Raw genomic sequence first — 16,114 nt, 5'->3', positions numbered from 1 at the left:
AAGAACAAAAAGGATGAAGGAAACATTGCCAGTTAAGTTGAAATGTCATACAACCCAAGACACAATGCTTTCTCAAACATCTCACTGTAAGAACAAATTGCCTCAGATCACATTAAGTGTAACATAGATGGTAAAGAGGCACATAATTGCATACCCTGAAACAACACCTACTAGAAGCAAACATTTTCAAGTAAAGCACAGATCCTTCCAAGCTGCTATCATGACCACTATTTACATATTTACTTCTGTTCTTCCCCTAATAAAAATATTTTAAATGTGCTTCTCAAGGCATATCTGTGTTACACTATCATGTATTCTTCCTTTGCTGATTATTCAGGTTTTGACAGGGGTCTATAAAATAAGTTTCTGGAGCGCTTGGTATTAGAATAACCAAACAGCTTTAATAGAAAGCGATGCTGCCATTAAAAAGGCAGAGGATAAAAAAAAAAAAAAATAAAGCTCTTTATTAACTTATCACTAAAATCTACAATATTCCACAAAGCTTATATACTCACAGCAACATTGTTAAGAGGACAGTACAGCATTTGGCAGGATCTGTTTATTATCTGCATATGCCATTTTAGCCAGTTGATTTACAAGATATTATTTACCACAGGAAAACTAAATACTGTGCTTTTAAGAAACCTGCATAGAAATGATTTGATGTTTCTTTTATTTTGGACATATTTACAAAAAGGAGTTCTATGTGTGTTAGCAATAAATAATCCAAATAGTCAAAATGTCAGTGCTCATGCACACACCGACAAGATGGTTGCATGCTTTAAAAATATTATTTACAGTACAGTCTCCTTCATAGCCCTCTCCCTAATAGTAGCAGAAAGTGCATTTTCTTCCAGATTCTCTCCCCTTTCCTTTGTTTTCATTCAGTCTTGCTTCTGAGGGATACAGCCTTCCATCTCAACAACTTCTGGCCAGCCTTCATATTTATTTGTGTCCTTGTTGTTCTTTATATGCTATAAATAGAAAACATCAATCTACCATTAATGTAAACTCATTTATTCTTCTGCTTTAATTTACAGTTTTAAAGGACATTTTATTTACTTATTTTCAAGCCATGGACAAAAAGAAGACATCTCTATTAGACTCTTGCGCTTTGCATCAAATATAACAATCTCTCAGTATTCACCACTTCATGTAACTTGCTCAGCCAGGTGTATACTAAAAACAGTGAAGCCATACTGGGAAAACATGTCCTAGATTTATTATGGATGCTTATTTAGGAAGAGAAACAAGCAAGGAAAGGACCACCTGCATTGAAACATGAAACACTAGGGAAAAAATAAATACGGATATAAATGTACAAGGCATTCAAAAAAATAGTTTTTAAAGAACATTATCTAACTTTGAATGTTTGCCTTTTTTGAAAGTTAGGGGTTTATTTTTCCACCAAGCAACCATCTGCAGTCAGGTAACACACTGCTGCCTCCAAGAGTTTGCCACTGCTCCTGCACTAGTTCCCAACTCCCTTGTAAAGCTGGCAAGAAAACGTGCCTTCCTTACTCTCCCAGTGCAAAGTTATCTTACCAGTAATTAAAGAGAACAACGGCACATCTTCAGCTGTAACAGCTGAAGTGTGGAAACACATTCTATTTCATAAATTTCACTCTGGCAGCATTAATTTTTGACAGAAGAGCAAAGCAAACAGGTGCGAACACCAACACTTTAACTCCCACTTAATCTGTTGGAGGTCTACCATTGTTAGTGCATCTAAAACACAAGCATTAGGCAGTAAGTTTTGAATTCTTCAATTTAATTGGATTCATTAAAGAGACAAAATGATCTAGTTATTGGGATAATAAGACTGACTCTGTATAACATTTTTTTCTTATTTGTGAATCACCAAAGAATCTATGTACATTTAAAAGGAGGAGGCTAGTCAAAGAATAAATTTGAAAATAATCTAGTGTGTCACTACTGCAATATTAGACACCCATCCTGAAAAAATGCAGGGTATTTATAAAACATGCTACAACTTTATTAACATAAGCTGTTAAATTCTGGTAAGTTATAGAATCACAGACCTGTTCAAATGGACTTTTAGTCTTAATTCCTTTTCCACCACAGAAGACCCAGTTGTCTCTAAACCCAAGGTTAGCAATAGACGTGCTTCCTAATTCAGCAATCAGTTTCCGTGCTTCATCATTAAGCCTTGAACAGAATAGAGAAGTTCATTACGTGAATAAAATATATTCCCTTAGAGCTTTTGCTGTTCTATGGACCATTCAGCTTTAATCCGATTAAATATAGTTTAAATCAGTCAATATTGAGCAAGATTTATCTTTCAAAATCAGATAACTCTAGTTCTGAAATCACCTAATGAGCACTGCCCCTAATATTATAATCTCAAGGAAACAGCATACAAACCTACCAGTAACCAACATAAGCCAGGAACACACTTGTGAGAAATTATACATACCTCTCAAGTCATGTTAGCAATTCTCCAAGCAACTAAAAAAAAAGTCAGCCTTTAAAGTAAACACTGTTTGCAGGCTCAAGCTGAAGTCTAGATAAAGTAAAAGTTATTTTAGATCAGAAGAATGACCTAAATATGTGAAAGAAGTTCTTGTCTGCTTGAGCCAATTAATTCAAAATTCAGCATGCCACCCCACAACACAGTTCAGTGCCTGTAGGTCTGGGCTGGATAATTTTAGTATGGAAGAGAAAATGATTCTGTAGGATTATAAATTATCATTCCAAAACCTCCAAACAAGTGCTCTTTATTTCTTCCTTTCAGTTACTATATTTGCCTGATTATTAAACAACACACACAACATCTGATTATTACTAGTGAGATAGTTGTATTAGTCAGCTAAAATTATGAAATTAAGTAATTTGGAGGTAATTTGCACAGCTCATATGCCAAGTTTCTAGAGCATGTGGACAGTTTATATATATACATCTAAAAAACACCCCAACCCCAAAACTTTTAAAAACGTTGGTTCTTCACAGTTTAAATTGTTTTCAAGAACTAGCATTTATGTTTACTATCAAAAGCCAGAAGCACAGTTTTGGCTAGTTATGTAACATCCCTACTACACAGTAGTTCCTGGATGTCAGCACAAATGGGACAAATTCACCTTCTTGCTTAGCTGATATTATGTCTACATGCAAGCTTTCAAAAACATCAGCTGTGATAGATTACTGAAACATACTAACTGTATTTATCAAAAAAAAGGAAAAAAAAATGTAACAAAACAAGTTAATGGAATGACAGACAGAAGATCCAGCCTTGGCATAAAGAAACATTACTTTCTTCTCCTTTTAGCAGTGAACATACAGACAACACTGCACCCTGCAGAGTCAGGACTTTGTCATCGGCAAGATGCTTCTATATAAAAATACAGATGAGTTGTGGATAACAAATTGAACCAAAAGATTAAAAAAAGAAAAAAGAAATACAGAACACATTAAAAAAAGGTTAAATATTATTAAAACAATGGAGGAGTAGTGGGGGAAAGAAAAAAGCCTTAATTTTTACTGTGAAAAGCAATTCTTTGGACAGGATGACTTAAGTGAGAAGTAGATTACAATAAAAATTCTACAGTAATTTTTATCATCTATTAAAACTGACCAAGGGAAGGTTGGAAGACAATGCTTAAAGAGAACCAAAACCTCTTAGGCTATGTCTACGTTAATAAATTAAACAGCTTTAGGGTGGAACAGTACAAACACTGAGGCCAAAATGTATAAGGTACACACATAGTAACCTCTCAGACTTCAAAAGAAAGCATACAGGCAAGGACTATTGGGAATGGTTTCTGCACCCCTGTAACCACTGAGCTCAGTCTTGGGAGTCAATGTGATAGAAGTACTGGATGGAACAGACCAGTTTCCACCAGATTATGTCCTCAAAATCTTGTTTCTCTATCTCAACATATCTGAATTTACTAGCATGAGACAGGATGAGATATCACCAATAGAAGAGCCAGCACATACCCAAAAGACATACATACCCTTAGCAGCATACATTAAAAAAAAAAGAGGTGGAGACAAATTCTAGGAGATCAGCTAGAAACCTACAGGGTCTTCAGAAACCAGGGAGGATAAGGGAGTGATTTAAATGTACAGTGCCTAACATATTCTTCACAGCTATAAGTAAGCAGTCTGTTATTCTGACCGTATGCCCCACATTGTATTGTTGCATTAAGAACTTTTCTCAGAGGAGCAAAACACAGTTACATATACTGATATAGCGCTTGCTGACTATTAACCTCTGTCCTTTTGAGATTTTCAAATGCTTGTGGTATTTCCACTCAAGGGTCTGGTTTAGTATCTAATTTATTGTTTCCTCTGCTGTTGGGATCACAAAAGTATACACCTAACAGTCCTTTATGTAAATACTATTGCACCTGGTTAGTTTTTAATTTGATCCTTGTTGTCCCCAAATCACATCAGCATTATAAAACTAATAAACTGAAAGCATAGTTTCAAACCCATCATCCTGGAAGATGGTCTAGTGGGAGGTGCCCCCACCCATGGTTGGAGGGTTGGAACTAGATGATCTTAAGGTCCTTTCCAACCCTAACCATTCTATGATTCTAACAAAACTTTATCAAGTGATTATATGATAAAGAATACTTTTTCAGCATAAAATGGCATTTAAAAGTTTAAGTGATATTTACTCTATAAACCAGTGACATACTTGGTTGCACCATCATCATATGTTCCCATTAACACTATTGTTCCATCCTGGATAGACTTCAGAAATTCAATGAATGGAGCCACATCTGAAGAGAGAACACAAAACTGCTTAACAACAAGCAACCATTCCATATTTAAACACCTGCAATGTCTTCCTTAAAAGACTATTTTGAGAATATTCGTAAATGTACTTAGAAATTTGTAAGAGAGAAAGTGGGAGAAAGATAAAATGCATCAGAGAACTCCATTTTATACAAAGAGTTTCATCCATATTGTGTACAGACATAACAACTAATGGGAACCACTTGGGAGAACAAGTGTGTTTGATTAACCATAACATTCCCTCTGACCTCAACTATTTGTGTTTCTTTAAAGTTTCACTCTCCTCACAATTACAAAGGTAGAGGTGAAGGACTCCATCAAGCTATCAACCTTAACCCACCACAGCAAATGGAGCCTGGGGGGAGTAGGAAGGAGAGAAGTTTAAAAAAAAAACAAAACAAACCCAGAAGAGACATTTGCCTCTCTCTAACCAGCTCAGGTAACTGCACTTACCTCCTCCCCACATGTCAAAGAATTTAGTGTCCAACGTTTCTCCTGTTTTACCTGGAGAAAAAGAAATAATGTCATTAAATACAGCTAAAATTATTTTAAAAGACAACATGCCAAACTCCTCTTAATGACTTGGAGAAACAGCTGCAGAAGGCACCATGTAACTCAATTATACAGAACCCTTTTATTAAGATTGCTCTTTAAAGAGCATAATAATCACTGAGAAGGTGCAGAAACACATAAGAGGAAACAAGAGAAGATGCAAACTTCTAATTTTGCTTCAAGTGGGACACAAAAAGCCCCCAGTCTCTAAAACCAATGAAGAGAATTCACTTCATACAGTGGCCTTTTTTCAAGTTTTTTTTTGGAAGTAGCATAACTACAGGTTGCCTTTAGTGCCACATAGAAAGTAAGAAAGATTAAAATTACACTGCATGTTTTGCCATAGGCTGGAAATTCCTAGTTGATTTAAACATCCAAAACAAAAGTGGACAATACTGTAATCTTACAGTAGTTTTTTTATTGTTTTTTTTTTTTTACTATGCTGTTCACAAAGGCAGTAATTGACAGAAGACAGTTTAATACATACACTCAAAGTTTGGAAGACTGAGAGAAAGACTGGCAGCTATGCAACATGAAGGTAGTTATTTTTATTTTGAACAGACAGACAATTCAGAAAGGCAAAATAGGATTAGGCAAATATTGTTCAAGTCATGCTTTAGATGATGTAAACCTGAGCACGATCCAGAAATAACATGAATTTATAGTGCAGTGAAATGTCAAAGTGCTATCTCAGTGCTGTAAGAAATTGCTTCCTACACAGGAAGGACAAAGCTGCCAGGACTGACGTTCAGCTCAGCTTTCAAGGTGGCACGCAGGTAAAGTTGTGTGGTTTTAATGAAAGATAAGAATCCTGAACACAATTATATAACATGATGTTACTGAAGAACAAGACCTACATGCATGGACTAATCAAATATACTGATTTCAAGCTAGGAAAAAAATGAGCTGGTCTTTCCAGTTAGTAACAGAATTGTTAAATCAGTTTCACTGCAAAGAAAGCAACAGAAGAATTTAGTCTACAGTTTTATTAGTGTTGGCAATACATAAAGTCAAAAGTAGCTGCATGCATGCATCTTGTGTCTTTTTCCCTTTTATAAGTGCATTAGGAATTTATCTGACGTACCAAGACAGCAAAAATAGTCACCACAGCACTCCACATTACTACACATTTTTACAAACAAAAATGTGCTGTTTTTCTAAAAAGAAAAAAGGTACAAGTGCAAAAACCTGACATTCTTTCAGTATGAATATGATGAATACTTCCTTTTCTCCTCCTGCTTGACCTTCACCATCCCTTAGTATTTCACCTCAAACTTCAGAAGCAATTTGAAAATGAAAACAATATGCTCACCTAAAACGTCACTTACCATTGACCAAGGCCACATTTATTCCTCTGCCAACATTATTTTTCACTCCACTCATTAAACTGAAACAAAAAAATTATTTTTAGTAGGACAATTTTGTGATGTGAAATACTTCCGATTTCTAAATTGGACCAACCAGACTGTAGGAGATGCGTAGTTGAAAAGCCACATGTTCACACAAATGAAGTCAAGTCTCCTTGAACTGTGTGCTCTCATGGCACCCCTGAATTGAAAACAACAGATCAGATATCCCCAGTTGTATCCATTTCATTTGATTGCTTAATCATCTTGGTTTCAAACTATGCGTGTATATTAAATGTGTCACAATAAATAAAGTGCTAATTATGTATTTTAAAAGCTTCCTTGCAGTTAAAGAGCCTGAAATAAATAATAACTTGAGCTTAGCACAGACACATAACCAACAATTTAAGCTTTTTTGTAAGCACATGATGAACAAGAATTAAGTTTCAAAGCTAACCTAACAGAGGCATTTAGAATCAATACTGCAGCGTTACAAAAAGAAACAATAAAGTCAAAGGAGTTAGCTGCTTATACCTGTAATAGGAAACCTAAATCCAAGAAAAATATTTAATACACCGATGGGACTTCAAGCTAAAGTTGAGTATCCTCTTGGAGTACAGTCACACATCCCCAAAAAACTGTCACAGTCTATAACAGCAGTTACTTGGCCAAACTGAGAGTGGCAAAGGAGCTGGAAAGAAAGAGATGCAGTTTGAAATGGAAGCTCTTCAAAGCTGCAAAGGGCTAATGGGAACATCAACACTGTTAGCTAGGATGTTGTACTGCCTTAGGCCATGGTGGGTATACCACTTCAGCGAAAGAAAGCTTCTAGACCCCCTCATCCCTTTCACTGGTACTGTGCAAAGATCTCCATTCTGCCTCCAGGCCAGAATTAATATTTTGAAACTAGGAGAAAGAGTAAATATAGGAGAGTTGAAGCAATTACATAAAATTAAGTCCTATGCCAAGATTCAAAAAAGCACCTCAGTGCAAGCACACAGGTGCACACCTAATTAATGACATGCACACACTTGAACTCCATCCTTATGAGGATTTCTTTAAACCTCCCTCTCTGGCTCTCAGAAGGAGCTGCAGATGTGTGCAACCCTGTTATGTCCAGAACTTTTTTCACAGTTGCTCTGCAACCATACGATTTTCAGGCAATGTATGAACATCCATTCTAAGCAATGTTTCGGAAGGACCACATCCTTACACACAAAACTGCAACATCAGCCTTCTTATGCTAGCTTATTAGTGATAGGCTAGAAACAAGAAATGGTCTGTCACAGAAATATGACAAAAATCTTCATCTCTGACATTATCTTTTGCACCCACGATGAAGACTGAAGCCAAAAATGTAGAGGAATGTTAAATTCAATAGACAACTATCAGGAAAAGACTCAGTATTAGCTAGTTCAGATGCCATGAAAGACTACAGGTTAATGGTAACTCTTGGCACAGTGACTTAGGTTTTAAAGAACTAGTAATCAGAGATGAAAGAGTCCACAATTCTCCTTTTAGTCCTCAAAGTCATACTATCTGCCAAAAATTCTGATTAAAACTCTAATTTGTAACTTCTGAAACAAAAGACTTAATTTTCTGCTGAAACGCAGAATTCAGTTCTAGTTAGTAGGGAATTCCAGAAGTACTTTAGCCACTGGAGCATCATTTCTTCTCTGATCACATGATTTTCACATCGTATCTCAGTATCCATTCTGAACAATAAAGACATGGCAAATAAAGAATGAAAATATAAATGAAAAAAGGCAGTGAAGTCCTGAATGCATTCCTTTGCTTGTATAAAATTTAGTGGACATTTAACTTGCCAAAAAGAATTAAGAACTTCCTTTTAACTACAAAATTCTCTGTAAGTAAATACCAGTCAAAAAATACCCAGTACTGGGGTGACTAAATGCTGAAAATTTACACATATGTAACAAAAGTTGTAATGGATTTCAGACAACAAAAAAACTGCAAATATCAATACAAGTATTACAAGTTATTAAAGGAACGTAGTGCAAAATTGTCCCTGCTTCCTTGACATGGAATCATGAAGAATACAAAGTAATCAGGAGAAAAAAAAAAAGGCATTTTTCAGGAGTGAGTTCACAAAATATCACTCAAAAAAGAGCTACTGAAGAGGAAGTAAGTTGTTTCAGAGCTCTGAGATGCTACCTTATACACATGAGATAGCTCGTGCATCAAGTCAAACACAGCAGGCTGTAATGTGACAGTTTTCTCACAGGGGGGCAGCCGTTCATCAGTTCTAGAATTCTTCCAACAATTTACAATCAGGTTATGGAAGGTTTTGAAAGACAAATTCATTGTCTTGCAAGCACAGTAATGAAATTAAATTAAATTTAATCAAATTTTCTGGTGAACATTTAAATAGACAAGTTCTATGAAGGAATTCAGAAAGATTTTTGCCAAGGGTTCCTGGATTTAAGACTCCTATAACTGTGGACTAAGGTGCACACTAGTATTAAAAGAATGGACTTCTTGCCAGCAACAACTTTCTTTTCATCACTTTCTCCAGTGGAACATCCAGTAGAGGTTTTTTTCTTTTTTTTTTTTTTGACAGGAACAACAAATCTCTTCTTAGTTAACCAGTGAGACACTTGGAAAAAACGACGACCAAACAACTTCCATCTGCATAGATATTAATCGCCCTAGCAACCAGAATGAGAAAGTAGCAACCTTTATAACACCAACAAGAATACCATGCAGCGAGACTCAATAAGGCTGTCCAAGGCTATGAAGAAAATCAATGATATGAATGGGAAGCAGAACCTAGCAGCTTTTAGCTAGCATGTGCAAAAAGTGAGCTCATGCTCACCTTACGTGTGCTCTCCAACTACACTGTGATGCTCCGTTGCAAACTTACCTCTACACCAAGCTTGAGCTATATCAGCTATATCAGCTTTACAGAGAATAGCCTGAAATCTGAAGGGTGCTCATGTTTCTACTAGTAACAAAGCAAAGTGAAACAGCTGCATGTGTGTAGTTGCAGGGAAAGTAGCTATTTCAACCTCACTACATCTTAACTGCTAGAGTCAGTGATACAAATAGTCTTCTCTAAGATCATGTAAGACTAATCTTACAGAATTACTTTACAGAGTAAAGTGATGGAAAATCTGAACCAATACTTTACATTCTTTTATAGATTAATTATGCTATTTACTCTATTACATGGGGTTATATTCACAGTGAAGTTGCCATTTGCTCTAGAATTCATTAGCACCAACTGCAGTATGTGCAATCTGAACCTCTCTGTATTAACATAGCAAAGTCCCAGAAACAGCTGAACTGGAGTAGTTTAAATGCAAATGCAAGGCAAAGGCTCCCAAGTGTGATTGATGGTAAAACAAAAAATCTCCTTCTGACAATGCTAACATCCCGTCTTTTCTGACATGTGCCATGCAAAATTGAGAGGATAGATTATGTTACCACAAAGCTACACACTCTGAGTGACAACGAGCAGGAACAACCTAAGTGCAAAGAAACAAAGCATCTAAAAATAAATATTAATATTCCTATTTTGGGGATTAATGAAAAGTATTCAGTTAAATTCTCTATGCACAGTATTATAATACTGTGTTAACAGTTATTAGAAATACACGATTTAAACTCAAAAATTAAACTGTGTTTCAAGCAGTTTCTTTCATTTCAAAATTAAGATTATTACTCTTTGTTACCATCACCACAACTAAGTAACTACTAATCATTAAAATATTATTTTTCCCTTTTGAAATGATTCTTTAAAACAAGGTGGAAAATATGTTCTAATATTGATACTATGATACTATGAAACAATACTGTTTAAAAGATGACTTGCAAAAGACAATGCCATAGCAGTTTTAGTTGACAACAGTTACAAATATCAAGAGTAACCCAATAAAAATATAATCACTCACTGAAATATTTTGAACAAGAGCCTGTTACCTGGAGGCAAGTTTGCATCTGACTCAAAGTCTAACTAATTCTTAAGTCTGTAAACCTGAAATAGTGTAAGCTACCTTGATTGTATTAAAGTAGCTTACATCTCTGCACTTACTGCAGAGTATTAAGCATGCTTCAGAAATTAATTTATAACACAATATAATTTTTTCATGCGGTCAAACTGTTGGCAACACAAAGAATCGTTTAAATTACTGATTTTGTGGGCAAAGTGATCCAAGACAGTATTTGAGATATCTAGAGACAATACGCAAAAATACTTACACATTATCTTCTACGCAAATTTTAGGTCCAACTACATTCGCTGCTCCACTTGCCATTTTGAATGCAAAATGTTTTTCAGGACAAGCTTTAGAGATCCCACATTTGTATCTTGGAGGTTTTGTAGCTTTGAAAATGAAATAAAACAGGGTTTTAGAGACAACATCACAGGTAGGCTAATGGAAAAATATCAGTGTTCTGAAGAAATTCAAGGAAAAGAGCAAAGAAGCTGTATCTTATCTGCAGTTTCACAGAAGCTTAAAATAATATAGGCTCCTGCAGTACATCCTTACCCTGCTTCTTGTTCTCATAGTGCTACTTGCTCTGGCACGTAATTAAAAGCCATGAAACAAAACTACAAGTGAAATGCTGGCAAAAAAAAACCCAGACTTCAACAGAAATTTAGGAAAATCAGGGAAAGAGAAAAATTAGTTCTTGATTGCACTTAAAGTATAATTAAGACTTCCTTAACTATGAAAATTCAATCTTTCTGTTATTAGCAAAAGCAAGTCACAGCAGTAACACATGCATATGAATACTCACAACGTACAGCTGCATCCAATGCTGATCTAGCTAAAGTACAAAAAAAAAGTTACAAGATATTATTACTAAAATGTCATTTGCTATAAAATATCCTATAAATTAAAACCTTTTTGTAGCCCTATAAAAATAGGTTGGTTGACATGAAGTATAAAATACATCTGAACATTATGTTCCAATATAAAACATTAAGCTTTACATGGCAGAAACACAAAAGTGATCAGGAAACACATTTAGAAGCACTGCCTTAATTTATGGCTCTCCGATTAACACAAAGATCCATGGAGATGCAAAGCCAGCAGGGATTCCTGGAGGTGTGGGTACTAGAGTGAAATGAATTCCTTTCTTACAGCTTCACCAGGATAGGGTTCCTTTCACCTGACACTAGAAGCCTGCAGTTCAGGTCCCTCTGAACCCAACCATTCATGACTCCCCTTCCTGGGACAGAAAGGGTCGCAAGCAACCGCAACCGCATCATGGACTTACGTAAAATACATCTGTCATACTTAACGACACCTGTGTCTTTCCAATAATTATTCAAGATGCCTCCTGGGGACTGGTTCAGATGTGAGCTCACAGTGGGGTTAGATAACAAACACCTATATCATGTACCTGAAATCAGTGTTTTCTAATGAAAAACCCCTTAAAGCTGATTGAAAGACTCTGAATTTTAAGGCACTTCAGCAGCTAATCCTTTTCTGTGTAGGACCTTGGCACATCTGAAATGTTCTGATTAGTGCACATGGCAAGCAAAAAAGCCCATGCAAAACAAATTGTGAATTGTCTGAGCAGCAGAAAGGCAGATTGGAAACTCAAGTTGCCTAGTTTACAACTCCAGATTAAGACTGTAAGTAGCAGTAAACAGAAAATGCAGACAAAATTATGCATATTTGGCCAGCAAAAGAATCAAACTGATTAAGAGTAGGTTAAATATTTCATACAGAAAGAAACATTCTATATGTATAATACAGATATAAAAAACAACAAGTACACACAATAAGAACACATAACTTTTAACTGGAAGAGCCTAAAAGAAGCTTAAAGCAATCTGAATATGATATTCTTGATTTTGGCTCAACTGAATATTTATGAATGTTCAGAGAAAACGAAGTCATCACTTTACTTACCAAATATGTGTCCTAAGTTTGCATCCATTTTTATTTCAAACACTTGAGATATGACATAAAACGTCAGTAAAAATATTGCTACGACTACTACCAACTTTGCAGCACCTATTCAGAAGCAGAGAAAGTTTCAGAACATTATTTGCAAATGGTAACATTAAGTCTACCAAAATTAATGACATGAGAAATGTGTATGAGATTACACATAGGGGAACTCAGGAACAGGATGACCATTTGTGACTCATTAAACAGAAGTAATCTGTAAGAGAGTGGACGTTGTAACATAGGAAGCAACTGAACCAGTCCATCAGGTTACTATACCAAATATATACACCCTTCCCTCAGCTTCCTCCAGCTTCATGCTTGTTTGACACTACAGTATGCCACCTCAGCCCAGCAGCCAGGAGAAACCACGGATCTTTCTGTGGATATCCAGCTTGACAGGATGAACTAAGCCGATTTAACTGTCTACTGTTCAAAGGGGAAATTTCCATCTCCCTCCCGTTTCACTGCCCTGTTCTTAACTATGTGTACCTGTTTCCTCCCTGTTCACAACGACTCCTCTTTTTTCTGCCTCCCCTCAAACCGAGCTTCCTCTATTTTAACGCATGGCCAAGATTGAGTGATTATGGATCTCTTCATGCACTGCAGCTTGGGTGCTTTAGTCAGTCAGGTCTGAGCACTACATTAAAAAAGCCAAACCACACCCCCCCCAACAACCAAACATACACCAAAATAGCCTCCTCACCTCCTTTTCATCAAATTAAAATTACTGACCTTCAAAAAAAGAGCTTGAAGACTCGAAAGAAGTATTTTCAAAAGTAATAAAAAGCCCTCCCCTTCCCTCTTTAATATGTTGAAGCTTCAGGTAGGTTGAAGTTTTACATGCCTAATTTTCACCAGTGCTGAGTGGTCAAACTGCCTCCTAGGTGAAGAGCTGGAATCACACAACCACAGTAATTTATATCTGAAACTTGGGTCTATGTGGTACTGCCATGAGGACCACCATTTTTTAGCATAATTTAATAGATTTTTTTCAGAATCTACTCTCAGTTTATTGTAAAATACTGACTGAGAGTAGAAATTAGGTAAGGAGGCATCTGATCGACATCTTGCCTCCCTGCCTCACCCCAGTATGTCCAGCTGCTTTGGAAGAAGCAATTCTAAATCATACTTCTGTTTCTCAGATTGCCAGCTAAATAAATCCTTCAGAAAAAATTTCTGAACTCCAGCAGATCTCAGATGGCTGATGTGATGGGCTGCTCAGAAAACCTTGAAATAGACCAATTACTCAGCCTTCAGAAGGATAAGAGATGTTAATCCTTCTAAAAGCCTAAATAAAGATATGGGGATGAAAAAGAAAAGCAACATGAAGAGATACAATTTTTTTTCTTTGTTTGTAGTTTGACCTTCCTCTCCCACTTTCCCTTTTCATGCGTGCAAGCACATACATACTAAGAAAGCACAGGTGCAAACTCAACTGAAAAATGTCAAGCTGGAACTTCAGAGATTATTGCAATTGAAGGGAAGTGAACCACATGTAAGCACTAGAGAAAACGTATGATCTGAACATACGTTAAGTGAAGAAAAGGTTTTCAAAGCAACACTGCTGAAAAAGATGGTACCAGACTTTGGAATGTGTCACATAGCAAGTGGCACTTGGAAAGCATGGTATTTCAGTAGACAGTAGGCGACATGAAAAGAACTCAATCTGAGCACTAACCATCTCCTCCCCTCTATATCCTGAGCCTTTCAACTGAACTGCAAGCCCTCCCTCCTAAGAGAGAGGTAAGAAATCTCCCAGAAAATTCTTTTAGCACTTGAACCAAACCCAGCCTGCCTGCCACAGGTTAAACATTCTCTAGAAACTGCTGTTATCTTTATTGTCTGTGGGTTTTAGCAAAAAACTGAGAGAGAAGAAAAAAGGAGGCTTGGAAAAGTAATTTTCCAGGTGATTTAGCTATCTTCTAAAAATCGATGCATTTTCCAGTTCTTTATCAGATCTACTTTAGCAGGTTGCTCCCAGTTATACATACTGTAGTGACAAAAATCAGGACTAATTTCATGCATTAAGAAGGTTAATGTGCAGCTCTCTTGGAAAAGAACGTATCATTCTCTCCTAGAAGTGCCAACAGTTGCTTCTTCTGCAACATAACACTACAATTCCTGATAAAAATGCAATGCATTAGAAACTCAAAACTGTTCAATTGCCACACAAGCTATTCTACTGCAAGGAAATGTCTAAAATAGTACTTTCTTGTAGTGTGATATCGGAAAAGATCTTATTTTTACAACCACTACACCTTCTGTCAAGTTCAATCTGTTTTGCTACCCTGTACTACAGTAAACTACCTGTATGAAAAGGCTTTTATAGCTTTCAGTCTCCCAGTAATCATTTAGGTAGTTTCAGACACTATAACAGCGCATAGCATTTTTGGTTGGGGTGAGGCAGTTGAGAAATTGCTTAAGACATCAACTGGCCATTTCCTTATTCTTTTAACACCTTACAGCATTAGCAGGCAGGCATATCAAGTTATGGCACCTTAAACAGTCCCTACAGATCAGCTGAAGTATTTTAACCATATGCTTCCGCTTAGACCATCCCAAATGCCAAAATGAACTTCATTAAACATCAGGTAAATTGAACAGCAATGCCTGTATGCCAGTTAAAATTACTTTAAACCCCTATTGTTACTACTTGTTAATGCTGTATATAGAGACTTATTTCATAAATGGCAGAAGTCTGCTTTTACCAAGCGTGCTTACCTGCTATTCTCATGTTTAGTCTTCAGCCAGCTAATGACACTATTGCATTAAAAACAGCCACCTAGGGGGAAAAGCACATCACTGTAATGACAGCTAAATGAGTACTTTCATGATGAGTTACCAGTAAAAAAAAAACCATCCTACAGATTTCCTAGCCAATAACCCTAATTGTCCCGAATACCTAATTCTTAATGCTTACAGTAAAGGGAAGAAGATTTAAGATGGATTTCTGATGTATTACTTTCATGTGTTATTCCACTAAACATACGTCCCGAAAAAACATTAATTTAATTTCATCAAACCTACTACAAATTCTGTTGAGCTTTCAACCTTCAGTCTGTGAAACAAGTGTTTGTCAGTGCTGTATCTAAGCAGTCTTTGATTTCCTAAAGTTATGTGGTAAAAGTCAACAACTATCTGCATTGCTTCAAAGTCCTAGCAACTTTCAGATGCAAGTTGTTATTTGGCAACATAACAAAGCAAACTGTGCTTTGAAGAGAAAGATTTAAGCATTTTAGCCTTTAGGATAGTGTATAAATTGCATTTAGTGGAACTGAAAAAAGGTTATGCTAATACTTTAATCTATGCACTACAGAAACATAGTAACACACTTGTTACTCACAGCAGCATTCAGAAGATTTATGTTGGTCAGTAGTGACAGAGGTAGCAACCCTAGAACTACTTCAGAATAAACTGAAAATCACTGCCTATGAGCAAATATCACATAACATCCTAAAGTTTCCTCTTGAGAAGTTTACCACCATGTAAAGTCAGAAGGGGCCACAACCTACACAGGCTCTGCTC

At 36.3% G+C, this 16,114-nt stretch overlaps 1 protein-coding gene across 1 annotated transcript; it reads right to left on the bottom strand.

The window, feature by feature from the left end:
• Positions 1–450: 450 nt before the first annotated feature.
• On the bottom strand, positions 451–15,371 carry FAM3C (FAM3 metabolism regulating signaling molecule C). The gene is made up of 9 exons (XM_061467618.1): positions 15,311–15,371; positions 12,548–12,652; positions 11,424–11,453; positions 10,884–11,007; positions 6,645–6,703; positions 5,218–5,268; positions 4,664–4,748; positions 2,043–2,169; positions 451–974 (listed from the first exon to the last, which is right to left on the bottom strand). Exons 1-9 carry the CDS (start codon positions 15,321–15,323, stop codon positions 885–887), a joined length of 684 nt encoding a protein of 227 aa, XP_061323602.1. The 5' UTR covers positions 15,324–15,371; the 3' UTR covers positions 451–884.
• Between the last annotated feature and the right edge of the window lie 743 nt (positions 15,372–16,114).

This window comes from Pezoporus flaviventris, unplaced genomic scaffold (assembly GCF_033815535.1).
Source record: "Pezoporus flaviventris isolate CSIRO_AGI_PZ_B2104156 unplaced genomic scaffold, CSIRO_AGI_Pfla_v1 ptg000045l, whole genome shotgun sequence".
In the NCBI taxonomy this organism is placed as follows: Eukaryota; Metazoa; Chordata; class Aves; order Psittaciformes; family Psittacidae; genus Pezoporus; species Pezoporus flaviventris.
This window is presented reverse-complemented; position numbering and strand designations above follow the sequence as displayed.

Coding starts and splice junctions, on each gene's coding strand:
- FAM3C (XM_061467618.1), bottom strand. Junction 11,008..11,423: donor ATTGGATGCAGCTGTACGTT/GTGAGTATTCAT, acceptor TCATTTTCAAAG/CTACAAAACCTCCAAGATAC. Junction 4,749..5,217: donor CTTTGACATGTGGGGAGGAG/GTAAGTGCAGTT, acceptor TTCTCTCTTCAG/ATGTGGCTCCATTCATTGAA.